Below are 27187 nucleotides of genomic sequence, written 5' to 3' on the forward strand. Positions count from 1 at the left end.
TCCACCCTACTGATGGTTATCTTTAATGTGTAGCACTTAGTGTAATACCCAGCACTGCCTGTAAGAACGTTATACATTCTCCCCGTGACTGTGTGAGTTTCCTCTGGGTGCTCCAGTTTCCTCCCACATTCCAAAGACACACAGGTTAGCAGGTTAATTAGGCAGTGGTTTCTTGTTGGGCCTGATGAGCTTGTCACTGTGCCATAGCTCTAAATTAAATTTAAAATTAAAATATACAGGTGTCAATGGACAATGTCCCCTGAGACAGTGGTGGTTTTGAACACTCCTACGTTACTGAGCATTTTTCTCTGCAGATACTGCCTGGCTCTCTGATTTACTGCAACAGTTTCTGTGTTGTTCTTGTTGTGGGCAGGGTCGGGAAAAAGGAATTCTCTGTGTGGGCAACAGGGATGTCCCACTGGCCGAGCAGATTCAATAGAGTGGGAAGGACTTTGAAGAAAACTGTTGCAACTAAGCATTGTGCTAACTGCTTAATCGGTGGCTCTCACGAACATCCCCTGTGATTCTGGGAATAAAAGAAGGTATTTCCTGTGATTCTCAACATGTCGCCATTTCTGGCTCAGCCCATAATTCACCAGAATCCCCTTATTTAAGTGTGATCATTCAGTCCCGCTAACATTTTAACACTCTTCACAAATTTTTATCACTGGATGAAATTAATGTACTGTCTCTGTTGTGTATACTTCACGAACCTCAATCGTTCAGATGTCAGATGTCATCCGCTGGCTCACTATGATTTCTAATGAGTCTTCCTCCTGCATAATTCCTCATTTATATTCTAATGAATAGTTTCACTTCAGACCATTATTTAGATGATGTGTAGTAAGAGCTGGATGACTGATGAACAAAGTTCCAGACTGTGGTGTTTATTCTAGGTAGCCCTGAGCTACACAAAAAAACATTCAAGACCTTTACAAAATAATCAACAATGTCAAGAGACAATACCAGCCCAAAACTGAATCCCAGATGACTGTCAGATGTGGAATGGCTTAAATACTGCAAAACAAAGCAGTATGTTTGGCCACACTACATCCCTTCCCAGTAAAGTTTATGCATTCTGAGCATGTTTTGAACAGAAAGGGTTTGGAGTGTCATCATTTGCCCTGACAGCCTCCAGTGCTTCTGATCCCACAGTCACTGTGACAGATGTCCATTCAGTCTGGAGACTCAACCTACAGAAAGCATCTGGACTGGATGGTGGACCTGGCCATGTTCTCAGATCCTGTGTGGATCAATTGGTGAGGGAGTAGGCAGACATTTTTAACTTCTTCCTGCCTCCATCTGAGGTACCCTTCTGCTTTAAGATGAGCACTATCATCCTGGTTCCAAAGTAAAACAAGGTAATTTACCTTAACCACTATCGCATATTAGCTCTGCCATCCACCATTATGAAGTGCTCTGAGAGCCTGTCATGGCACCCATCAACATTAAACTCCTAGACAACCTCAGTCCACTGCAACTCACCTACTGCAAAATCAAGTCTATGATGGAGGCTGTCTTCCTTCCCTTTTACTCTTTGGAGCATCTGGACAGAAAAGAGCTCCGATGTTAGATTGCTACTTATTGATTAAAACTCCATCTTAAATACAATAGTTTCAAGTACACTCATCTCCAAACTCCTTAATGTGGGACAGAGCACCTCCATTTGCAGCTGGATCCTTCACTTCCTGACCAACAAACCACAATTTGTAATGGTAGGCAGCAACACCACCACCACGATTATTCTCAAAACTGGTGTCCAAAAGGTTGTATCCACAGCCCCTTATTCTACTCCCAACACACTTATGACTGTGGTGGCAGATTCAAATCTAACTCCAACCATTCCCTTTCCTAGTGGGCCGTATCTCAATGAACAATGAGGTGGAGTAGTGGAAGCACATAAGAGAGCCTAGTGACATCGTGACAATAAACGTCCCCTCAGAATTTGGAAAAAAAAGCTGGTTATTGACTTGAGGTGGGGTGGTGCACTTGCTCTTGTTTACATCAGTAGTTCTGAGGTTGAGTGAGTTGAGAGCTGTGAGAAATGTAGAGGAAGTTTGACATAAAAGCAGTGCAAAGGGGATGATTTAGAGTGAACAATAACTTTACTAATGGACCACAAAATAACAACCCGGTGTGGTGCGGAAACAAAAGAGAACAGAAAATAAGCATGACAGGCAATAAGGAAAAATTTATGCAGGGGGAGTGCAGGCCAGGAACAATTGCTTGAGGCCAGCTGGGTTGATGAATGAACAAGGACTGTGGATGCAACTGGGTTCAATAGGCTGCAGGTGATTGGTCTGGAATAAGCAGCAGATGAATCCTATTACCTGGCTGGAGACTGGGAGGTGCCTGCGTGTGCATGCTGAGAGTGGTCTGAGGGAACAGTCCTGACACCGAGGTGTGAATATCACCAACAGTCTGTCCTTGTCCAACCACATTGATGCCACTGCCAAGAAATGTGATCCGTGCATCTACTTCCTCAGCGAACAAAGAAATTTGGTATGTCAGCTTTGACCCTCCCCAATTCTTATCAATGCATGGTGGTTGTCATTGCAAGTGTTTTGCCCATGACCACAGATAATGCTGAGAATTGAGAACATACCTCAGTACATCATGGAAAATGACCAACCCTCCACTGACTCTATCTGTGCTTTTTTCTGCCTCAATACAGCAGCCAGCAGAATCAAAGACCCCACATACCCTAGACATTCTCTCCTCAACCCACTCCCATCAGGCAGAAGATACAAGAGCCTGAAAGCACACAATTCTAGTCTCAGGGATGGCTTCTATCCTCCCGTTACAATACTATCTATTACAATACAATCATCTATTACAAAAAGCTGAATGATTGACTTCACAACTTACCTCATAAATTTCATCTTACTGCCGCCCTGCTCTGTACCATGTCTGAAACTGTAATACTTTATTTTGCATTCTGTTATTGTTTTCCCTTGAATTACATCAATGCACTGTTGTAATGAATTGACGTATATGGGTGGCATGCAAGACAGTTTGTTTTTACTGTATTTCAGTACATATAATAATTCTATTTACTAATTTACTGGTTCACAAGCATGATTACTGGTTAAGTAAGAACATAAGAAATAGGAGCAAGAGTTGGCTATTTGGCCCATCGAGCCTGCTCTGCCATTCAATCAGATCATGGCTGATCTGGCCATGGACTCATCTCCACCTGTCTTTCTCCATAACATTTAATTCCCCTACTATGCAAAAATCTATCCAACCTTGCATTAAATATATTTACTGGTGAAACCTCTTGAAATAATGTACATGTTGTGTTGGCCTTCATTAATTGGGGGATTGAGCTTAAAAGACATTAGGTATTGCAGCAATTCAATGAAACCCTGGTTAGACTAGACTTGGAGTATTGCATTCCATTCTGCTTATCACATTATACGAAGGATGTGAAAACTTTGGAGAGGGTACAGAGGAGACTTTCATTTTCAACTAAAAAACAATTATTTGTTCAGCTTGAGCAGATGGACAATCATTGGATAAAGAGCTCAAAGGTCAATTAACAATTGAAGAGAACAATGGATTTTGAGTAAAATGAGAGAGTTGGACCTTACAATGGTCAATATGATGTGACATTCTCAATAGGAGAGAATCTCAGTGTTGTTTTTGAGCCCTGCCCCAAACTCAGGTTGTCACCAGCTGTGAATTCAAGTGAGATATTCTTCACTTCAATGACCTTCTAGATGGCTGTTGATCTTATAGAGAGCTAAAGAATCATGAGAGGCACAGAAAGAGTAGATCACACAATCATTTTCTCAAGGAATGCCATGCCTAATGAATCTTTAGAGTCTTGAATGCTATCTACTTGGAACTTAGCAAGGCTTTCACTTTGGCTCCATAAATCTGGGCCCCATGGAGTCCAGGGAGAGATAGTGAGGAGGAATCACATTGGCTTGAATTAGGAAGCAGAGGTGGTGTTTGAAGGCTTTTCTTGGCATGGAGATTGGTGACTCTTGTCATGCCACAAGGATCAGTGTCAGGGCCCTTGTTATTCCTTACTTATATCAGTCATTTGGATGCAAGTGCACAAGCAAGTTTGTGAAGAGCAGAAAATTAGGAGTTGCTGTTGTTAGGGGAGAAAGTTAATGTAGATTACAGAAGTATCTTGATCAGTTAGGGAAGTGGACGGAGGAGTAGCAAATGGATATCAATACATATAAAAATGTGATGATGAATTTTGGAAAGTCAAACCACCATTGGACTTATACTATGAATGACATGGTGCTAGGGTACGTAATGCAACATTGTAACTGAGAAATACAAGTGTATAGTTTATCGAAAACTGTGACAGAGGTGCTGAAACAAATGTCCAGCACACTAGCCTTCATCTGTCAGGGCACCAAGTGTTACAGGATTAGAGGACATTGAGTTATCGGGATAGGTTGTCCAGATTAGATCATTATTCCTCAGAATGCAGGAAAATGAGGAGTGACCTTATAGAAATGCATCAAATTATGGGAGACCATAATTATGAGACCATAATTATGGAGACCATAATTAAGGGCACCATATCTTACAATAAATACAAGCCTGATTCAATTTTAGAGTTAGAATCCCACAAATTATATTATGGCCCATCCGTTATTGCAGACAGGTTAATCCATAATAACCATCTGGATAGAATAATACAGGATAAACAAGCAAAATCATCTTACTTCATAGATATAGCCATTCCAAACACACATAACTTACATATATCAATAAGTGAGAAATTCCAGAACTATGCTGAATTGAAAGAGGAAATTAAACAACTTTGGAACATTAACATAGTATACATTGTCCCGATAGTAATATCTACAACTGGTATCATCCCAAAAGCACTACACAATAGCATTAAACAATTAGATCACCTATATCTATGTAAGTCTTAAGAAAGCCACAATGCTAAACACCACTAGAATAGTCTGAAAGTTCCTAGCAATTGAGAAATGAGTGTGTTTGGCTATTCCAGTACCTCAGGTCTTACGACTTTGATCTGAGAAAAAATAATGAATAATAATAATGGATCCTGCAGCAGTTTAACTCAATCTGATTACTTACATGGGGACAACCAAGTGGCAAACACCATTCACCAAACTTTTGCTTTAAAATACAAACTCATAAAAGGACTTCATAACTTACTCTTCATACAAGCCTTATCCAGTTTTGGAGTCAAAGTCCATAAAATAGAGCTTTGCTTTGGCTGTACCACTGGTTTTACCAGCATGAGCCGAGAAAAAAAAGATAATTAAAAGGACCTCTGTTGGTTGGGGCTGACCATTGATGTAGTATCCCAGCCATCTATGTGATAAGCAAGCTGTTGCCTGTGTACCAGGCTCCCGCTCTCCACACAACTAATGATTCCAAAGGAACAGCGGAGACAAATACAGTTTTGCAGGAGTGGCGTCACAATGCTGATCAGCATTGAACTCAATGTAGGATTGGCATAGAGACTCCAGCTCCAGATCCTCCCCAAGCCTTACCCATGAGTGTGTATAGCCACAAGGCAGCAGAGCTTTGAGTTGTGGTATCTTCCAGAGGAAGTGATGAGGCAGGTACAAGAAGCAACTGGATAGGTACATGGAGGGGCAGGGCTCAGAGAGATGTGGGCTGAATGCTGGAATTCAGAATCAGGTTTAATATAACTGCCCCATGTCATGAAATTTGTTGTTTTACTTCAGAGGTACATTGATATACATATCAATAAAAAATTGTAAATTACCCTAAGTACATATATGGAAAATTAAATTAAATCAGTGATGCAGAAAGAGAGGAATAAATAGTGAGGTGATGTTCATTGGTTCACTGTCCATTCATCAATCTGCTGGTGGAGGGGTTTAAGCTGTTTCTGGAACATTGAGTGTGTGTCTTCAGGCTTATGTGCCTCCTAAAAATCCCAAGAATCTTTCTGGGAAATGTTTGGCTGTACTCAGTCCAATGTAAGTGTATCCTTCCTCAGGTGGGAAGAACCAGACCTGTAGAAAATAGTCCAGATGCAGTCTTACCAGAGCTCTGTATAATGGGAACATGATAAACACTCTGTTGATACTTAACTACCTGAAAGAAGTTATGATTGAGGAGGAGCTGGTGGGAGTGGGGTGTCAGGGTGGTTATTGTACCCTGGGGGACAAGAGCATTTTGACATTTGTGGAGGTGATCAGGCCTCCAAGGGGATCAAATCCTTGTCAAGGTTTGGAGGCTTGTGTGTGTAAGTGACCCAGAGAAATATGTTGGCTGGATTCAAGCATTATGCTTTGGTTCTTGGTCTGGTCATCTTACGAACAGGTCAAAGGGTGGAGCCCAGGCTAAGAGTGGTTCACAGGTCCTCCAGTTTTGGGGTTCAGTTCAGGTGAAACAACACTGTTGTGGAAACAGCAATGAAGAATCATTCTACATCTGAGTGCGATGGTATTCCAGAGTCTCTGCCCAGGACTTGCACGACTATCAGTCGTGAAAACTGAGATGAAGCTGCTGACATAATGAAGGAGACACCGAACACCACCAGAGATGGAGGACCTCCATTGCTGCCCCAAACGCCAGTGGTGTAACAGAGATGATCTAGAGTCAGGCCCTCATTGCCAATAGGTCATACTTGCTGATGAAGGGAACTGGAACGTGGGGTGTGTGGAAGAAGCAGCTCAGAAAAAAGCTTGACAAAGTAATTATGTGGATTGATTAAAGCAGAAGAGTTATGCTCAGTGGCCACTTTATTAGGTACATCTCAGCTCATAATTGCAAGTAACTAATCAGCCAATCATAAGACAAGAATTCAGTGCATAAAAACATATGATTAAGAGGTTCAGTTTTGTTTAGGCGAATTGAGAAGAAATGTGACATCAGCGATAAACAAAAAAAATCCAGAGAGTGTCAGTTCTGTGCTTGTTAATGAGAGAGGTCAAAGGTGTTGCAAACCAGTGCTTTTTTAAAACAATACTTTTTATAAGATTTTTACTTTTCAACAGACTCATTTTTCATAGTACAGTATGTGCTGGTTTGTCCCCACTCACTGGCAGAAAGTGTTATTGCAGTTAAACTAATCGTTTATCACCTTCCTCTTTTTTCACTGGCGAAATATTAGCCCATTACCCATGTGATGTAATTGTTTTAATTTTGTCGTCCATTAACTAATTTATTTCTATGGAAGGAACTTTACTAATCTTAACTTTAAAAGTAATATATTTTTCAGATGTGCCATCTTTTTGTCTTCACATTCATTACTGTTCACTTACTTCTTAGTTCTTTATTTAGCTTGCATAGTATTTGCATGTTTGTACTGTAAAATAAATGATCATTAGAATTAAGGCTGTTCATCATTCCTGAATCCTGGAAGAACCCAAAGGATTAGAAAATAAACTGAGGTCCAGTGCTGGACAATGGTGAGACTGGTTCAATCTGACAGGAATGTGACAGTTATTCATCAGCCGATATGCGTGCTGTTTGTATCGAGTTGCTGCCACGTGATTGGCTGACTAGGCATTTTTATTAACAAGCAGTTGTACAAGTGTAAAATGGCCACCAAGCATAACTCTTCTGCCTTCATTGATCCACATAATTACTTTATCAAACTTATTCCAAGTCCCGTGGAGTACCAGCAGAGAAAGCTTTCTGTTTGGGCTTTGCAGGTTGATATTCGAATTTGATATCTGCGTAGTTGACGTTGTCCACATCAGTAACAGAGTGTAATGATGCAGATTTCCCTGTATATTCCACTTTTGCATACACAATTCCATTTTCATTGTTAGCCAACTGGGCAGCTGCCTCATTGTTTTGAACATGGTGTAGATCTGCATAAGTGACATTTTCTTCCTTCGTGGCCATTTCCTGAAAAAAATCCAAGTTCTATTTTATGACTGATGAATATGAAATTTGAGAGTGTGAAAGGTTATGGGGAGAAGGTAGGAAAATTGTGTGAGGGGGAAGTAAATTGAAAGCCATGATTGAAAGGTGGGACAATCTTGATGGGCCAAATGGCCCAATTCAGCTCTTATACCATATGGTTTTAAGGTTTTAAGTTCCTGGAGATTTTTAATTAACTATCTTATGTTAATATCTCATTGTGTTCACATAGAACACCTTCTTTATTCTGTAAAACAAATTGACACTCTTGCAGACAACTACCAGATCACTCTCAGTTTTCACCCTTTATATAAACCCTGATTGTTTCAATCAGCTTGCAGAAATTAAATTTCCTGAATGTTTAATAACAGCTTTAGACTCAGTGGCTGTGAACCTTAGTGAGGACCCGCTACTAAATGTACAACACCAGCATGTTGCTTCACAACACCAACACACTAAACTGGTCCGAGGTGTTTCACAGAAGTTCAGCGAGAGAAGAGCTTAAAAAGGAACTTGGAAATTATTTGGGCAAATTACAATATTATTACAATTCTTTAACAATCTCCACCATTTAGTTATATTTGGGACAGTGAAAGATAACTGATAAAATTGAGAAAAAAATTGAAGCTCTTTGACTATGTTAATCTTAATCAATTAAGAACAAGTTATATCAATTCAGATATTAATTAAGAAGGTAATAATATACAACATGCTAGTTGAAATCTGTGGAAAATATCCCTAACAGAGATCGTTCATAACAGACCGAAGAGACATTAGAATATTCACACAGGTGTCAGGATTGAGGGTTAGATTGAGAAAGTGGGTGGGTGAGTTCAGCACAGAACAGATATTTACTTATTTAGAGATACAGCATGGAAACAGGGAAACTGGCCCAACAAGCCCGCATCACCCAATTAAACCCATGTGACCAAATTAACATAGTAACATCTTTGCAATGTGAGAGGAAACCAGAGCACCCAGAGGAGATCCACACGGTCACAGGGAGAACATACAAACTCTTTCAGACAGGAGCAGAACTGAACCCAGGTCGCTGTCACTGCAATAGAGTTACGCTAACTGCTACACTACCGTGTCATCCCCAATTTATTATTCTGAGTAGACCTGCCCTATTTTTTCTGATTTCACATCTGAGTTTGAGACTCAGTGTGAATATACAAAATGTAAACTGAAAAGTCATTGAACCCAAAGAGAGATTTACACAATTAAATGCTTCATGTCTAACAGTAGAGAAAGGACCAATCTCACTCTTCACCATTCAGTAATGATAATAAAGACTTTGGAAAAGAATCACATAAAATATTACAGATACACTTAAAGAAAAGCTGGATAAACACAAGAGAAGGGGACAAATAACTATAAGGGTATGCTGATGGGATTCAATGAGAGGAGTGTTTAGAGGTTTCTGTAAAATATTGATGCTGGAATGGCCTAGTGGGGATGAATGATGTGTGAACTCCCATGTAATCCAATTTTTAAACATTCTGAATTATTCAGAGAAATTACACTTCATGTCCATACCTGGGTTTCATTCTTCTGTCCTCTGTGATATGCATTGTGCTTGGATTCTGGAAAATACAACATTATTGCTAACAATTCCACGTCAGGAACAGACATAAAGATTTATTTATTTGTTTATTTAGTGATACAGCACCAAGCAGGCACTTTCAGCCTTCCCCAGCAACCTCTGACAAACCAGATTAACCCTAACGTAATGATGACACAATTTCCATTGACCATTTAACCTACCTGGTATGCGTTTGGACTGTGGGAGGAAACTGGAGGACCCGAGACTCCTTTCAGAACAGAACTGGAATTGAACTGCACACTCCGGAATGCCCCGAGCTGTAATAGCTTCGTGCAAACTGTTATGTTACCATGGTCACCATACTGAATCTCAGAACCACAGGAAACCAGGCTGCAGCACAATAATGATTCTCCACACAGAGCAAACCTCTGCTCTGGTTACTACACAATATTCAGAAAGGATCATCTTGTATTACCCATCCCCTCCCCCGCCCCTTCTTCTCTGGGCAACTGAAATCTAATGCTTTCCATCTATGAACATTGTTATAAGGGTTTTAGATTTGACATTTTAATTGCTTTATATTGCTAAAAATTCTGTCTGATCTACTGAGCTTTTCTACATTATCTCTGCGTATTTTTAGAGAATATTTCTCCTTCACAATATGATGGAGCAGATTACCAGACAATATTCACACTGCCCCATGAACATCTCATTGATCTGTCCAGGCCACAGTGACAGATTGTCCCTCAAGCAGAAGGAACAAACTGCCCAAAATTAAAATCATCTCATTTTCCTACTGGCCACAAAACCCCTTTTGAATTCAACACTGTGATCAACGATTTCATACAGAATCCAAATGTCCTATCCTGAATGAACGGTTTTGATGGCCTTTGACTATTGGTGTATGTTAGGTCCCTCTTGACTTGTTTGCTATTTTATTTCTAGCAACAAGATATCACGGCTTATTTGTAGGTTTACAGCTGTTGTTCATTCCTTACTACAGTGTTTCTAAGCAGTTGACTTTCGACATCAAGTCGGCCATTTTAGAGTCACTTGTTTATTTATTCATTCATTTGTCAGAAACACTTATGAGTTGAAGGGATTTTAATCAATATTTGGATCCATCTCTCGTGAGTACACCTTGAAACACTGTCTTTCTACTGAGCTCCTGGTTTACTGTAACGTGTTGGTGAACAATAAAACTGCCTTAAAACTACAACTACACCTGGAGTAGAGTTTACCTATATGCATATCTTCAGAAAACGGGAAAAGCTCTTGAGTGAGGGCAGAATAGTGGAAGCTGAATTGTGAACAGATTTTATTTCACAAAGCCTGTCCGTTTTTTTAAATAATTAGTAGTCAACTATATAAAGAGAAGTGTCAAGGAAAATCAAGAGCAGTACTGGGAGTATCTGGGAGTACAGTTGGACGAGAAGCTAGACTGGACTGCCAACACAGATGCCTTGTGCAGGAAGGCACAGAGTCGACTGTACTTCCTTAGAAGGTTGGCGTCATTCAATGTCTGCAGTGAGATGCTGATGATGTTCTATAGGTCAGTTGTTGAGAGCGCCCTCTTCTTTGTGGTGGCGTGTTGGGGAGGAAGCATTAAGAAGAAGGACGCCTCACGTCTTAATAAGCTGATAAGGAAGGCGGGCTCTGTAGTGGGCAAAGTACTGGAGAGTTTAACATCGGTAGCTGAGCGAAGGGCGCTGAGTAGGCTACGGTCAATTATGGAAAACCCTGAACATCCTCTACATAGCACCATCCAGAGACAGAGAAGCAGTTTCAGCGACAGGTTACTGTCGATGCAATGCTCCTCAGACAGGATGAAGAGGTCAATACTCCCCAATGCCATTAGGCTTTACAATTCAACTGCCAGGACTTAAGAACTTTTTTTTTTCTTTTTAAAGCTATTATTAATGCTTTTGAATTAGTGATTTAGATGCATATCATATTATTACTGAGTTAAGTATTGTATGTAATGAGTTTTTGCTACAACAAGTGTATGGGACATTGGAAAAAATGTTGAATTTCCCCATGGGGATGAATAAAGTATCTATCTATCTATCTATCTATCTACACTCTGTTACTGATGAGGATAATGTCACCGATGTAGATATCAAATTTCAAAGCCCGCCCATCTTTAAATCTTCATTAATTATATTACCACCCACCTTTTGCCTCACACATCATCTTTTCTGATGTACTTTATTCTATTTTGTACTCTATCAGAATCGTGCTCTTTTGTGCTTCCTTCCATACTTCCGCTGCACCTCAAGACTTGTTATCGCTCACATTTTCCAGTTCTGGTGTAAGTTCGTTGCCTTGAAGGATCAGCTGTTCCTCTCCCCACAGCTGCCGTCTGACATGCTGAGCATTCCCAGCACTTTTCTGCCAATATCTCAGGTATTGATCAGTTAGGGAATTTCTCTTTGGAAAAGAATGCACTCCTTTTGTTCAGATCTGAGTAAAAAATAGTGACTGGGGGATAACACTACACTGCACGTAATTGTCTGGTCAGTTGGAGAGACAGAGAGGCCAGGAAATACATCACAGGGCTCAGATGAATTATTAGTTATAATTTTCAGCCAAGGAGTTATATTCCGTCAGCTGATGAGTTGGAGGCTGCAGGGGCTTTATTTTCCAGTGATCAACTCCATTTCCCCATCTGATAATAACACACAGAAGATCACTACACTCACAGTTCTCTTCAATGGTTTACAAAGTCTATTTAAGGGACCGACAATTATTTATTTATTTAGCGATACATTGTGAGTGGGCTCTTCCAGTCCTTCGAGCCATGTTGACACATTAATCCCGACAAACCTGACTCACTTTAACCTAAACATGAACAATTTACAATAACCAAATACCATCCCCAAGGTGTCAATGGGGAAGACACAGAGACTCTCCACAGAACAGCATCGGAATTGAACTTGGAACTTCAAAAAGCCCTGAGGAGTAACAGTGTGGCGCTAACCTCTACGCTACTGTGATGCCCATCTCAGGATCATCTCAATAAAGCAGACCTGTGACTTAATCTACAGCAACTTTGTACAATGAGAGCAGGGTATGTTGTCCAGTGATATATAGTGAGTGGTAGATAGGTAAAAGATGCGCCATTTTTTGAGAATTACACGGGAGTATGATTTTACACATACATTGTCCAAATGATTGCATTTAATTGGAGACTGTTCTGAGGAACAGCTTATTGAATGCACTTTCAATCACAAGAGCTAATTCCCCAAAATTGATTAGAACAGGTGAGACCATCAAAATCTTTCTTCTACCCAACCTCTTGGTCCTCTACCATTCCACGTTTGTGGTCAGATTCCATCGCCTGATGTTTTGGGAATAATGGAGTCACCAGGTTACAGTGGAAGCAACACCATTCATTGAGGTGTTGCAAACCAACACACTGGCACTCTAATCCTGGCTTTTTGTTGACAGCAGCCAAATTAAGTTCCTTAAAATTCAGCAGCTAGCTATCGTATTCATCATGAAATAATTAAAGAAGGAAAGAAACCTACCCCTGTTTTTTCTCTTCAGGTAGCAAAGTAGACAAACAACAAGCAGCATGAGCAGAATTCCAACAACACTGAGCACAGTGGATCTGTGGTAAAGAATAGGAAAGGGTCAGACCTGGTTCACAACTAATTCTTGGCCATTTGTAAACTTTATATTTACACGGCATTTTTCATGAGCTCAGGATGTCTACAGCTCAGAAAATGAACATTAGACACTGTTGTCAATGTGGCAAATTACAACAGCCAATCTGCTCACTCCAAGGTCTCACAAATAGAAATGTGATCATGACCAATGATAGTGATGTTGGTTAGTGAGTAACTACTGTCCAGGTCATTCGGGAATCCTACCATGTTCCTTTACAAACATTTCATCGGAACTGCTGCACAGTAGGATCAATTGGTGGTTTCTTCTCTGACAGACAGCATTGCTGACCATGTACCCGAACCTCTTCTTTGAATGGTTTCCATGGTTTTCTTTGTTTCTAGACTCTTGGTTGGCTTGGACGAGTTAGGCTTAGGATCCTGTTCTAATATATAACCATGACTTTATAACTCAGAACATGAGCTTCAACTGCTATACTTTAATTATTAAATATTTAGTGTAAGAAAATTATCTTTGACATCTGGACAAGAAAATCAGGAATATTAAGTTTCCAATAAATGATTTCATTGAAGTTAATCATGTCAAGTATGTTTATCACAGTTAAAGTGAAACAAATTTCTCTCCCAAATGGGTCTGTTTGAAACCACATGTAGAGAGAACCTTATACTTTACACTTTATTTGTAGATCCTTCGCTTTTTGCAGTTCCATTCACAGTATTTTCACAGAAATGAATCGGCCCTGTTGAAAGAAAGTAAAATTTAGTTTCTTGCTTTGTTCTGGGACCAACCTGCAAATGTTCCATGCTTCCAGCGTCAAAGTAGTTTGCCTACACATTATTAATGCTGACATTGCGTTTCTGGAGCGGGGAGGAAACCTGAGCACCTGGAGGAACCCACGTAGTAACTGGGAGAAAGTGTGTGTAAAATTTATGTCCGGCACTTTGCGTTTGCACTAGTGACAGATACCTCATTCTCAGAAGCTGTCATAAAATCCTGGCAACAATTTTCTCTGCATATAATTTCTCTGATTCTCCTGCTGGTGGGAATGATGATCAATATTCTCCTGGAATTGTCCCCATTCCAGACCCTGCAGCCTGTGAAACATCCCTTTTAAAAGGAACTCCATCCGTCCCTCATGGAATATTTCATGCATTACAGAGATCCCCTCAGAAGCTTTTAGAAGATCAAACACAACACTCAAAGCAGGAGGTTTTTTGGTTTTCAATCACATCAATTTTCCATCACCATTCCTCTATTATTGGTGATTACCTACTGTCTACCTTGCAATAAACCCAATGATTTCCAGAAATCAGTCTGCTAATCCTTTGCTCGCCTCCTTCCATAACAAGAAAATGTTTCATCGGACCAAATCTGCACACAATATCGGTGGCCCAAGAGCAAGGAACGAGTCAAAGTCTGACCAATTTAAGCTTTGGTCCAGAATGGAAAGGTCAAGTACGAGCCGAATCGGGGCAGCAGGACCCAGGCATGAGAGTGCATTGAAGAGGCAGGGACTGGGTGCGAGAATGAGGAATGATCTGCTGTTTGGCTGAATTCAGCAGCAGGCCAGATTGAAAAGATCAGGGTGACAGGACTGGACAAGAGGGATGGGCTGATGTGAGGCTAACTGCTCCTCAAGGATTACTCATCTCTGCGCTGAACTGAGGCTCTGGCCCGTAACTAACGGGTCCTAGATAGGCTCTGAATGGCTTCATGGCTGTGGACTCACTTGCATGAACTTCAGTCCTGAATATTATTTGCATACTCTTACTATTTGATGATTTGTTTTTTTTTCTCTGCACTTTGGGTGTTTGACAATCTTTTTTCAATAGGTTCCATTGTGGTTTCTTTGTTTTGTGGCTGCCTGTAAAGAGATAAATTTCAAGGTTGTATATGGTATACGTACTTCGAGAATAAATGCTTTTTGAACTTTGAACTTAACCCAGCCCTATCCGATAAAGTTTCTGTGCTTGAAACTGCTCATTATAGAATTCATTTGTGTTCAATCTTTCTACACTTTTGCTTAGTGAACAAGGATACACAATTTTTTGAGTCACATCTGACTATTCCATCTACAAGGGAAAGATATGTGGGTTTTCAGGACACAGACAACCCATGTGATTCTTTACTTTTTATCAAGGTTCAACTGCTTTGATTTTATGACTCAGCCCATTTTCTATAAAATACAGAACAGATAATTGTTTATAAATTCAGGCAGAGCAAATACGGATAAAAGTCTTCAAGGAACACTGCCATGAGAAAGCAGCATCTATCATCAAGGACTGCCACCATCAAGGCCATGCCTTCCTCTCATTGCTGCCATCGGGAAGGAGGTCTCATACCAGCAGATTCAGAAATAGTTATTACCCTTCAACCATCAGGCTCCTGAACCACTGTGGATAACTTCACTCATTTCAACGTGAAAATGATTCTACAACCAATAGACTCATTTTCAAGGAGTCTAAGTCTTATGTTCTCAATATTTTTTTTGACTAATTAATAATTTGTTCTTTTATTTGCACAATTTGTCTTCTTTGCAACATTGGTTGTTTATACACTTTTGATTGTGTGGAGTTTTTCATTGATTCTGTTTTATTTATTTGTATCTACTGTGAATGCCTGCAAGAAAATGGATCTCAGGGTAGTATGTGGTGACATGTATGTAACTTGATAACAAATTTACTTTAAACTTTGAAGTGGATTACCTTAGAAGACTATCTTAATTAACAGCCATAAATATTACCAGATGATACACCTAGCCAGTAAGAGCAGATCAGTAGCAGGAGACTATGTGGTGAGTGATTCATGTTTCAACTGCTGTGCCGAAAGGCTTTTAATTCTCTGAAAGGTGGTGACAACATACATTCCATGCTCCTGAGTGAAGTTCCAACAACACAATATCCAGCACTCATCAGTCATTGAGTTGTACTCCATCGACCATCATAAAGAATCAAACCCGGCATCATTTACTGTGCTGTTGACTTCAATCACATTTCTGCAGATACTGACACTGTCTAGAGATGGATACGTTGACCACTTCACAGAACTTTTCTCCCTTAGCTTTTGAGGCTTTGCAATACTGTAATACAAATGATTTTTGTATTTTAAGGATTGACAATTTAGATCCAGTTTGTTGGTGTCAGAGATCTTTGAATCCCCAGATGGCATCTTTTCGTACCATGAGTACTGAATGGGAAGGGATCCATGGACAGACTCACAGGACACTGACATGCAGTCCCCACAACTTAAGCCACTTGTTGGTGATGAAAACCGAAGCAAAGGAACAGACGGGGGTTCTGTGGAAAATAATCAGTGAACATCTGAAAATCAAACAAACTGAAGATTTCAGCAATTCTGTATCTCAACCAGGACCGACCAGTTTGGAATCACAGCAGCTTGTCTACCTCTACATCTCTGCAACCTCACAGCTGTCTGAACTGCCATGTCAGGCATTATCCCAAAACAGAATGTAACTCCAGATCAGGACAGCAGTGATGACACTGTGTCAGTCACTATCTCTCAGCGGTAAAGGGACACCTAACAGCTTGACTTTGAATGGCTTCATGTGGAAGTGGGAAATTGTCAGATATGTGTAAAATGAATGGTGACTTTAGGGAGAGAGTATAATTGTGATTGTTTCAGTGACCTGGAGCAGAAAGTTAGTTTTGATATCTATATGAAGCTGACAAGGAATCATGTGAGACTGGAGAACCAGAAGGTCCATAGACCATAAGACATTGGATCAGAATTAGGCCATTCAGACCATTGAGTCTGCTCCACCATTCTATCATGGCTGATGGATTATCCCTCTAAGTCTATTCCCCTGCCTTCTCTCTGTATCCTCTGACACCCTTACTAATCAATAACTTATCAAACTCCACTTTAAATATACCCAGTGATTTGGCCTCCACAGTTGCCTGTGGCAATGAATTCCACATATTCACCAGCTTCTGGCTAAAGAAATTCCTAGTTAACTCACTTTTAAAGGCACATCCTTCTTTTCTAATCTGTGCCCTCTAGTCCTAGATAGTCGCTTTGTTGGAAACATAAGACCATAAGACAAAGGAGCAGAAATCAGCCATTAGATACATCGAGTCTGCTCCGACATTTTATCATGAGCTGATCCATTCTCCCATTTAGTCCCACTCCCCTGCCTTCTCACCATAACCTTTGATGCCCTGGCTACTCAGATACTTATCAATCTCTGCCTTAAATACACCCAGTGACTTGGCTGCCACCACCACCCGTGGCAACATATTCCACAGATTCACCACCCTTTGAATAAAAAAATTTCTTCGCATCTCTGTTCTGAGTGGGCGCCCTTCAATCCCCAAGTCATGCCCTCTCGTATTTGACTCCCCCACCACGGGAAACAACTTTGCCACATCCACTCTCTCCATGCCTTTCAACATTCGGAATGTTTCATTGAGGTCACCATCATTCTTCTAAACAAGGAGTACAGTCCAAGAGCAGTCAAGCGTTCCTCATGTGTTAATCTTCTCATTACCGGAATCATTCTCGTGAATCTTCTCTGAACCCTCTCCAAAGTCAGCACATCCTTTCTTAGGTAAGGAGCCCCACATCCTCCCCACATCCACTGGGCTTTTCAATGCTCGATAGCTTTCCATGAGATTCTTCCTCATTCTTCTAATCTCCCACAAGTACAGGCCCAGAGCCCTCAAACGCTCCTCATGCATTAGGGAAGTTTGACATGATCTGGAATTTAATAGCTGGATTCCTTTAGAATTAATGTTCTTGGGGTAAAAGTCCATTGCTCCCTGAAAGTGGCAACACAGGTAATGAAAGCATTCAGCACATTTGCCTTCATTCTAGATGTTGAAGCCTAAAGCTGACAAGGCATTTTGTAGCTTCACAAAACTTAGGTCACATTAGGAACGTAATATGTATTTCTGGTTGCAACACTATGGGAAGGATGTTAAGGTTTTGGAGAGGGTAAGGAGGCTCACCAGGATGTCACTAGGGCAACATGGAAGCATACTGGTTACCACGATGCTTTACAGTCCCAGCAACCCGGGTTCAATTCCTGCCACTGTCTGTAAAGAGTTTGTACATTCACCCCATGACTGCAAGGGTTTTCTCTGGGTGCTCCCTTTTCATCCCACAGTCTAAAGAAGTACTGGTTGGTAGGTTAATTGGTCATTAAAAATTGTCCAGTGTCTAGAGTTAAATTTGGGGAAGCTGGGTGCAGGGCCCAAAGGGGTAGAAAGGCCTATTCCACCCCTTATCTCAATAAATAAACAAACAGATAGATAAATAGATAGATCGATAGACAGATAGACTATGAATGAATGAATAAATAAATGTTCCCGGAACTGGAGTGTATAAGCTGTGGGCAATAGTCCAAAAGGAGCGAAAAGGATTAAACTAAAAAAAAATAGTTGGAGAATTTTGGTTTTCTTCACTGGAGAGTTAGAGGCTGAGGAGGGACATGATAGAAGTTTATAAAATTATTGAAGTCATAGATAGTCAGAATCTTTTTTTCCAGGTCTGAAATATCAAATAATAGTGACCATAATTTGAAGATGATAAGGAAAAAGTTTAAATGCCATTTGTGAAACAAGTTTTTTCTTACAGTGAGGGTAGTGACTGCATGGAACACATCAGACCAGCTGGTGGAATAGGATATCAACAATATTTTAGCTCTGGGAAATGATTCACTTTTTATGATTATTGAAAATATCTTTGGGATGTGTTTCCTCTGAAAATCATTCTTCCATACTGCTCATTTTGCCCATTTGTATTCACTAACGATGTGCATTGACAATCCTGCATGTGGCCCAAATACTTTGTGTGTGAACGATACATTGGTGCATAGTGACAATTGATTGTGATCGCTCTTTCCACCACTCCACTCACTTTATCTTCTGCCTGTAAAGCCCTGGAACTGAGGGAAATGGTCAGGTATAATCAAATTTACACAAGCAGATTCAAGATTCTATGTTGTTTAATGTCATTTCCTGTACAATAGTGTGAAGGAGAATGAAATTGTTGTTACTCTGGTCTGATATAGCACAAAAAAATACAAAAGGTAACAAACACAATAATTATAAAAGAGATGTTTTATTTAAAGCTGTCACTTGTGTGTGTTTTGCTATGCATTCTATAGTGTTTATCTGCAAAAAGATGAATCTCTAGGTTGTTTATGGTTTCCATACTTTGATAATAAGTTTAGTTTGAACTTTGAACTAGGAAAGTGGCCAAAGGAACGGCTGATGGCATTGAACTCTCCTGTTTTAGAGGGACTGGAGGGGGAGTGTTTTCCACACAGAGCGGTGTGTACGTGGAAAAGGCCGCCAGAGAAAGTGCTGGAGGTGGGTACACATACACTCAGGCAAGTTCATGTACAGGAAAGCTTCTGAAGGAAGTGGCCCAAATGCAGGGAAATGAGAGAAGCTCAGAAAGACACTGTGGAATCTCCTGTTTCCATAATCTGTAACTCTGACTCTGCAGCATCCTCTCTAAACTGGACCACACTTTTGAATGGTTAAATTCAGAAATCTATTCCTTTGCATTGGTGTAACTTCTTATGAAATCACAAAGAGTCAATTTCAAAGATCAAAGTTGAAAGTACATTTATTATCAAGGTATGTATACTACATACAGCCTTAAAATTTGTCCCCTTACAGACAGCCAAAAGGCAATGAAACCACATAGAATGCATGAAAAAACAGTCAAACTCCCAATGTGCAGAAATACACTGAAGCAAACCATAAAAAGAAAGCAAATTACATTCAGAACTGAAATTCACAAAAGTGAGTCACAGACACAAAGCCACTCATCACTGCAGCTGATTCAGAAGCTCATTAATTGCAGGTCACAGCCTCAGTTAGTCACAGAGAGAGCATCAAGCTGAACACCAGCCTGTCTCTCGCCTACAACAGGCATTCCTGTACTCAAGAAATTCTGAAGTTCATCAAACATTTCCATAAGATGTATTTCAGACATTGTACATATATATCATATAATCATATATATCACAAAATCTCCACAAAGTATTTATTTATTTGAACTTCAATAAAAAATAAATTACAAAAAAAACAAAAAAAAATTCTAAAGTTAATGATAGCCATAAGACAATGGGACCATAAGACATCAGAGCAGAATTAGGCCATTCGGCCCATCCAGTCTCTCTGCCATTACATCATGACTGGTTTATTACCCTCTCAATCTAAAACACCTGCCTTTTCCCCAAAACCTTTGATGCCCTTTCTAATCAACAAATTATCAAGCTCTGCTTTAAATATGCCCAATGACTTGGCCTCAACAGCCGTCTGATGTAACAAATTACAGAGATTCACCACCCTCTGGCTAAAGAATTTTCACCTCATATCTGTTGTAATGCACTTCCTCCTCATGGAATGTGTGGGATTTCCATGGGTGCTTCCATTTTCTCCCACAGTCCAGAGGTGTACCAGGTAGGTTAATTGGTCGTTGGAAATTGCTCTGTGATTAGGTTAGATTTAATTGGTTTTGTCAAGGGTTGCTGGACAGCTGTGTCTCAAGGGGTAGGAAAGGTTTAATCTGCACTCTATTGCTAAATAAATAGAATTAATTGATATTGTTGTGTTCTGAGACTGTGCCCTCTGGTCCTGGACACCACCCTCTACAGCAAAACATTCTCCCCAAATCCACTCTATCTTAGACTTTCAATATTGTTCAGGATTTATTGAGATCACCCTCACTCAAAGTCAAATTCAAAGTAAAAAAGTATTATCAGAGTACAGACAGGTTCTACAGGCATACTTAGCAAGTCTACAGAACAGAAACAGTAAACAGGAATAATGAGCAACAAACTGAACTCTGACTTTATTGTCCCCAAACTTGGCCACAAAGTCATCAATACCAAATCATTGACATAAAACATGAAAAGAAGCCATCCCAACACAGACCACTGCAGCACACCACAAGTCACTGACAGGCAAACAGGAAGGGGCCCTTTGTTCACACTCTTTGTCTCCTGTCAGACAATCTTCGATCCCTGCAAGATTCTTTCAGGTATTAATGTGGCTTCTTAACTCATTTAGCAGCCTCGTGTGTGGCACCTTGTCAAATGCCTTCTAAAAATCTAATTGAGCAACATGTACTCACTCTCCTTTATCTATCACACCTGATATTTCCTCAGAAATTGTCAAGAGACTTATTAGGCAAGATTTCCCCAACTGGAAACCATCATGCTCCTCCAAGCACCCCAAAACCTCATCCTTTATAATGGACTCCAACATCTTCCCAACCACTGAAGACAGGCTAACTGCTCTACAATTCCCTTTCATTTACGTACCTCTTCTTAAAGAGTGGAGTGACATTTCCAATTGTTCATTCCTACAAAACCATTCCAGAATCTAGCTATTCTTGAAAAATCACTACTAATGCCACCACAATCTCTTCAGCTACCTCTTTCAGAATCCTGGTGTGTGGACTATCTGATCCAGGAGACTTATCTACCTTCAGACCTCTCAGCTACCCAAGCACCTCACCTTAATAACAGCAACTACACTCACTTCTGCCCCCTGACTTTGCTGAATTTTTGTCACACAGCTTGTGCCTTCCTCAGTGACAAATTATGCAAAATACTGAATAGGTTTGTCCTCCATTTCTTTGTCCCTCATTATTACCTCTTCTGTATCATTACCCAGTGATCTGATATCTATTCTTGCTTTTCTTTTACTCTTCATATATCTGAAATTCTTTTTGTCTTCTCTTTTATATTATTGGCAATTTTTCATTCATATTTAAACTTTTCTGTCCTTATGGTTTTTCTTTCTACCTTCTGCTGTTTTTTTTTCAAAAACTTCCCAATTCTCTAATTTATATGTCTTTCCTTTTGTTTTTATGACAGTGTCACTGTCTCACAACTCAACACCCATTCCAGCGTCTTCAATGCAGGAGTCAGAAGTATGAATGGAATGCTCTCAATTTCCCTCCAGCGAAGGGATCCCTGGAGAGAGACTCAGGGCATAGACACTGAGCCCCCGAGATATCGAAACATACAGCAAAATGCATCTTCTTGTGTCAAATCAAATCAGTGAAGACTGTGCTGGAATTAGGCTGGGTTAAATAGATGGGTTACTGTGCGATGTTGCTCATTGGGCTGAAAGAGTCTGTTCTGTGCTGAATCTCCAAATAAATAAATACTGAGGACATGAGTTGTAGAGTCCTCAAAAGTGAACCCATAAATTGTGTGCAGTAATCAGTTCTGTGTTGAGAGAGTGAAGTTATCCATGCTGATTCAGGAGCCTGATCTTGAAACTACAGTCTGTCTGTTACTGAAACTTGTCACAATAAAAGGTGAATCCTCTGTATCATATTTATTAAAGAAAATGACATATTGATCAATGGTGAAAGATATACAACTAAAATAAGCTTAAAACTGGTGTGTGGATAGTTGAAACTTAAGCTTAATCAATGTTGAAACTTAGGTAATAGTGACCTGCCACATTTATTCATATAAATGTGGTCTTTGGATTTATTTCTTCTTTTCCTCATCCACTGTATGAAAAAATTATGCGACATCACATTATCTGACTACAAAGAATCTTCTAATAATTCTAACTTCCTATCATGCAGTGATGACTCTCACATTTGCAAATATCTCCCTTCATGCTCCGAGGCTAAATGTACATCCACAGATTACAGTTACATGTCAACTCTGAGAAAAGTAGCAACTTCTATTTACAGATTCACACCCCACTGACCATTGCAAGCTGCATCAAGCTGCAAACACTCATTTTGTTCAATGCCCAACTTTTAATTTTATTGTTCAATCAACTTCAAGGCCTTTGATTATTGTTTGCAAATATACTCAATTTCAATTAATTCTTATTTTATGTTGATCAGATTGTTGTATCATTCTCAGAAGAGAAAATTAAATTTATTAGTAAACAACATATTGTATATGTCTCAATGAAAGGCCATAAGACAAAGGAGCAGTATTAGGCCACCTGGCCCAGCGAGTCTGCTCCACCATTCAATCATGGCTGATCCTTTTTTTTTAAATCTCCTCCTCAAACCCAGCTCGCAGCCTTCTCCTCGTAACCTTTGATGACATGTTCAGTCAAGAACCTATCACTCTCTGCTCTAAATGCACCCAGCGACCTGGCCTCCACAGCTGCATGTGGCAACAAATTCCACAAATTCACCACCCTTTGGATAAAGAAATTTCTCTGCATCTCTGTTTTGAAAGGACTTCTCTCTATCCTGAGGCTGTGCCCTCCTGTTCTCAACACCCCCACCATGGGAAACATCTTTTCCACATCTAATCTGGAGTGTTGTCTACAATTTCCCTTCCTTTGCCTCCCTCCCTTCTTAAAGTATGGAGTGACATTTCCAGAGTCTGGTTATTTTTCAAAGATAACCACTAATGCCTGCACAATCTCTTCACTTACCTCTTCCTGAAACCTGGGTGTAGTCCATCTGATCCAGGTGACTTATTGACCACCCCGAGCACCTTCTCCTTAGTAAAAGTAACTACACTCACATCTTCCCCCTGACATTGCCGAATTTCTGTCATTCCCACCATATATTAGATATATTTCATGTCCTTCCTTTTGTTTTTATGACAGTGTCAATGTCTCACAACTTAACATCTCTTCTAGCTTTTTCAAATCTGAAGCCAGAAGTATGAATGGAATGCTCTCAATTTGTCTAGATGTGGTAGACCAAATATGTTTGAGCTGCTCCACATCTTCCAGGAGGAAATGACAGACTTAACTGTTGACAACATTTTATTTCTACCCCATGGAGGCTGCAATATGTAGTTTCTACAAATGCAAAGAAATTCATTACCCTCACTAGAAGTGTAAGAGCACATGTAAAAGAGTATCGAGAATAAATATTTAAATGTATCCCCACTTAAAATTAGAACTTACTGGTGCCATTGATTTCTGTCACATAACTGCAGATCTCTCCGTTGTTGAAAACTGTCACATTAACCATTGCACTGGATCTTGCTCCAAGCCAATTCGAGGCACTGCAGTAATATTGTTGGTGCTGATGGTTGAAAGATTTACAGCATAGATTCAGTTCATTTGTATCTGAGATCTTTGTATATCCAGATGAGGTTTGTTCATACCATTTGTACTGAATGGGAAGGGATCCCTGGGAAGACTCACAGGAAAGTGACACTAAGCCCCTGAGACCTGAAATATTTGCTGGTGATGGATATCGAAGCACAGGAACAGACACGGGTTCTGTGGAAAGGAATTCAACAATCAGATACTGAATGAACATCTGAAAATCAAACACTTTTCTGCCACTTTATTAGGTACTCCTGTTCACCTGCTTGTTAATGCAAATATCAAATTAATCTATCATCTGGCAACAACACAGTCCATAAAAGCACGAAGACGTAGTTAAGAGGATCAGTTGTTATTCAGGTCAAACATCAGAATGGGGAGGAAATGTGATCTTAGTGGCTTTCACCATGGAATCATAGTTGGTGCCAGAAGGGGAGGTTTGAGTATCTCAAAAACTGTTGATGTGCTGGGATTTTCATGCACAACAGTCACTAGAGTTTACAGACAATGGTGAAAAACAAGAAATATCCAGTGATCAGCAATTATGTGAGCAAAATGCCTTGTCAATGAGAGAGATCTGTCAATACCTCCAGTTGAACTTTGTCTCTTTGTGTGTTTTCCTACTAGCGGTCGGTCTCTGGTTTTGTATTGTCATGTGCGGTTGTTTGTGTTCATGCCCCATGTGCTCCTGTCCCCGCTCCTGCTCTACTCCAGCCCCTGTATTACTGAGAACTCCCCTCTCATCTGTTTTTTATTATTACCTGTTTTGCTGCCACTTCTGTCTCATTGTGCTCCACCTATCATCTGCCTCTCTGCTTATTGCTCAGTGTATTTTAACCCTGTGTTGTCACCTGTTTGTTGCCAGATTGTGCCAGTGAATTTTCCTGAGCCTTTCCAGTATTCATATCTGTACTCTGTCTGTCTGACTATCGACCCTGCCTGTTTCCCGATTCTGGTTTTTGGATTTATCTGGATGTGTTGGTCTCTGCCTGAACTTTGACACTGACTTTGTTTGTACCTTGGGATTTATACTCAATTAATATCTCTGTGTGCACGGTGCTAGATGTGCAAATGGATCCCTTCTCCAGTGCCCTGACAAGGTCAGAGATGAATGGCCAGACTGGTTCAAGCTGACAGAAAGATGATAAAAATACAGATAACCACGTTTTATGTCAATGGTGTGCAGAAGAGCATCTGGATACACAACACATTGAACCTTGAAATGAATCGGCCATAGCAGCAGAAGACCATAACGATAAACTCAGTGGCCACTTTATTAGGCAGAGGAGGGTCCTAATTACGTGGCCATTGAGTATTTAGAGACATATGTTTGGAGGCTGTCAGGAGAAAATGAAATTGTGACTGGTTTCAGTGACCTGCTGTAGAGAGGGAAACATTTGGCACTGATATTAATGCAGAGATAGTGAGGGATGGGCAGGGTCTGGACAAAGATCTTGTAATCTGTGCAGAGGCTGATCAGGAGGAGGAGGAGATTGCTGTTCTTCGGACACATCCATGAAATGGGCATTTCTCCATTCAACAAGCTCGAACCTGGGATCGGCACCTGTTGCCAGATTGTGCCAGTGAATTTTTAATCGGTCCTAATTAAGTGGCCATTGAATATTTAGAGACATATGTTTGGAGGCTGTCAGGAGAAAATGAAATTGTGACTGGTTTCAGTGACCTGCTGTAGAGAGGGAAACATTTGGCACTGATATTAATGCAGAGATATTGAGGGATGGACAGGGTCTGGACAAAGATCTTACTATATGTGCAGAGCTGAGCGAGAGGAGAAGTAGTTTGTTGTTCTTCAGAAACATTCATGAGATGGGCATTATTCCATTCTACAAGCTTCACCCTCGCATCAGCACAGTGTCACTGCTCTGGACATCTAATGCACTGACCCTTCCCAGAGGAAACACGGATGAGACATTTATTTTACTGAAGGCACAAAGTCAATCACTGAGAAACCTACCTTCAGATACTTCTAAGTGTACGTTTAACATTGGATCGAGACCTGTTGTTGTAATTCCACAGCTGTACCATCCTGTATCTCCAGAGTGAGGATTCTTCATAGTAACAGTAAATATTCCCCGTTCCGGGTTATCTGTGATTGACACTTGTCCACTCCGTCCGTGTTGCCCATTTGTTTTCACTAAAACTGAACAGTAACGAGTCCATCCATGGCACCAATACTTTGTGTGTGAGTGGTACTTTGCTTCATAGTGACAATCGATTGTGATCGCTCTTCCCACAACTCCTCTTACATATTTCTCTGCCCACAATGCACCTGAAACTGAGGGAGACATTTTCAGATTTGAGGGGGAAAGAACAACTTAATGCAAACAACTAACTTTGAACATCACGGTAAAAACAGGTCCAGGTCACGTCCAACATGTCATCCATGACACCACAGCCAATGATTTTGGTCTGCAGTGCAGTCAGTGCTGTTACTGTGTCAGTGCTCTCTCCCCTGTGTCACTACATTGTGGGTTCACTTCCCACTCCAGAGTCCTGAGCAGAAACCAGGGTTAACCATCCAGTACAGTACTGAGGGAGAGCTGCAACATTGAATTATAAATTACCTCAGATCATGCTGCACTTTCAAATGTCCACAAATATCCCAGGCAATTTATTTGGGATAGATAGCGCTACTCTACATGGAGATTTGTGAGGGTATGGTTCAGTTCTCTCCATGATGCCAATGTCCTGACTTCCTCCTCACTTACAAGTTTATAAGCTGCAGAAAGAAACTCCTCATGAACTCTGAAACTGAGCCCTCTGGTTCTGATGGAAATTTTATATTTCTATCTGTCAGGTATTTCTATGGGTACTTAGAAGGTGGTGCAACAGTGATCGTTACCACTTTAGTGTCTAGAAATCCAGGTGTGATTTCAATTTCTGCTGGGATATATTGTGTGTTTAAATCTAATTTATTATTTCTGGAATTAAAAACCACATATCCATAATGATAGTGATCAACTACCAGATTGTTAAAATCCCATCTGGATCAGAAAGGCCTTTAAGGACAGAAATCTCTCATCCCTCCCCACCCTGGTTTACCTGTGACTCCACATCTAGTAATGTTCTTTACTAATTGCCCCACTGGAATGGCCCAGGAAAG

The 27187-nt window shown here is 40.4% G+C and overlaps 1 protein-coding gene across 2 annotated transcripts in view; it reads right to left on the reverse strand.

The window, feature by feature from the left end:
- Positions 1 to 5051: 5051 nt before the first annotated feature.
- Positions 5052 to 27187, reverse strand: part of LOC140717287 (Fc receptor-like protein 5) — a 41271-nt gene continuing 19135 nt past the window's right edge. For both annotated transcript variants that reach the window (XM_073030721.1, XM_073030722.1), the window contains 6 exons: positions 26039 to 26359; positions 23917 to 24237; positions 13703 to 13769; positions 12931 to 13013; positions 9394 to 9440; positions 5052 to 7839 (listed from right to left, as the gene is read on the reverse strand). In XM_073030721.1, the coding sequence (XP_072886822.1) occupies positions 7585 to 7839; positions 9394 to 9440; positions 12931 to 13013; positions 13703 to 13769; positions 23917 to 24237; positions 26039 to 26359 (1094 nt within the window). In that variant the 3' untranslated portion in view covers positions 5052 to 7584. The remainder of the gene's footprint in view (positions 7840 to 9393; positions 9441 to 12930; positions 13014 to 13702; positions 13770 to 23916; positions 24238 to 26038; positions 26360 to 27187) is intronic.

Source organism: Hemitrygon akajei, chromosome 27, assembly GCF_048418815.1.
Source record: "Hemitrygon akajei chromosome 27, sHemAka1.3, whole genome shotgun sequence".
NCBI classification, from domain to species: Eukaryota; Metazoa; Chordata; class Chondrichthyes; order Myliobatiformes; family Dasyatidae; genus Hemitrygon; species Hemitrygon akajei.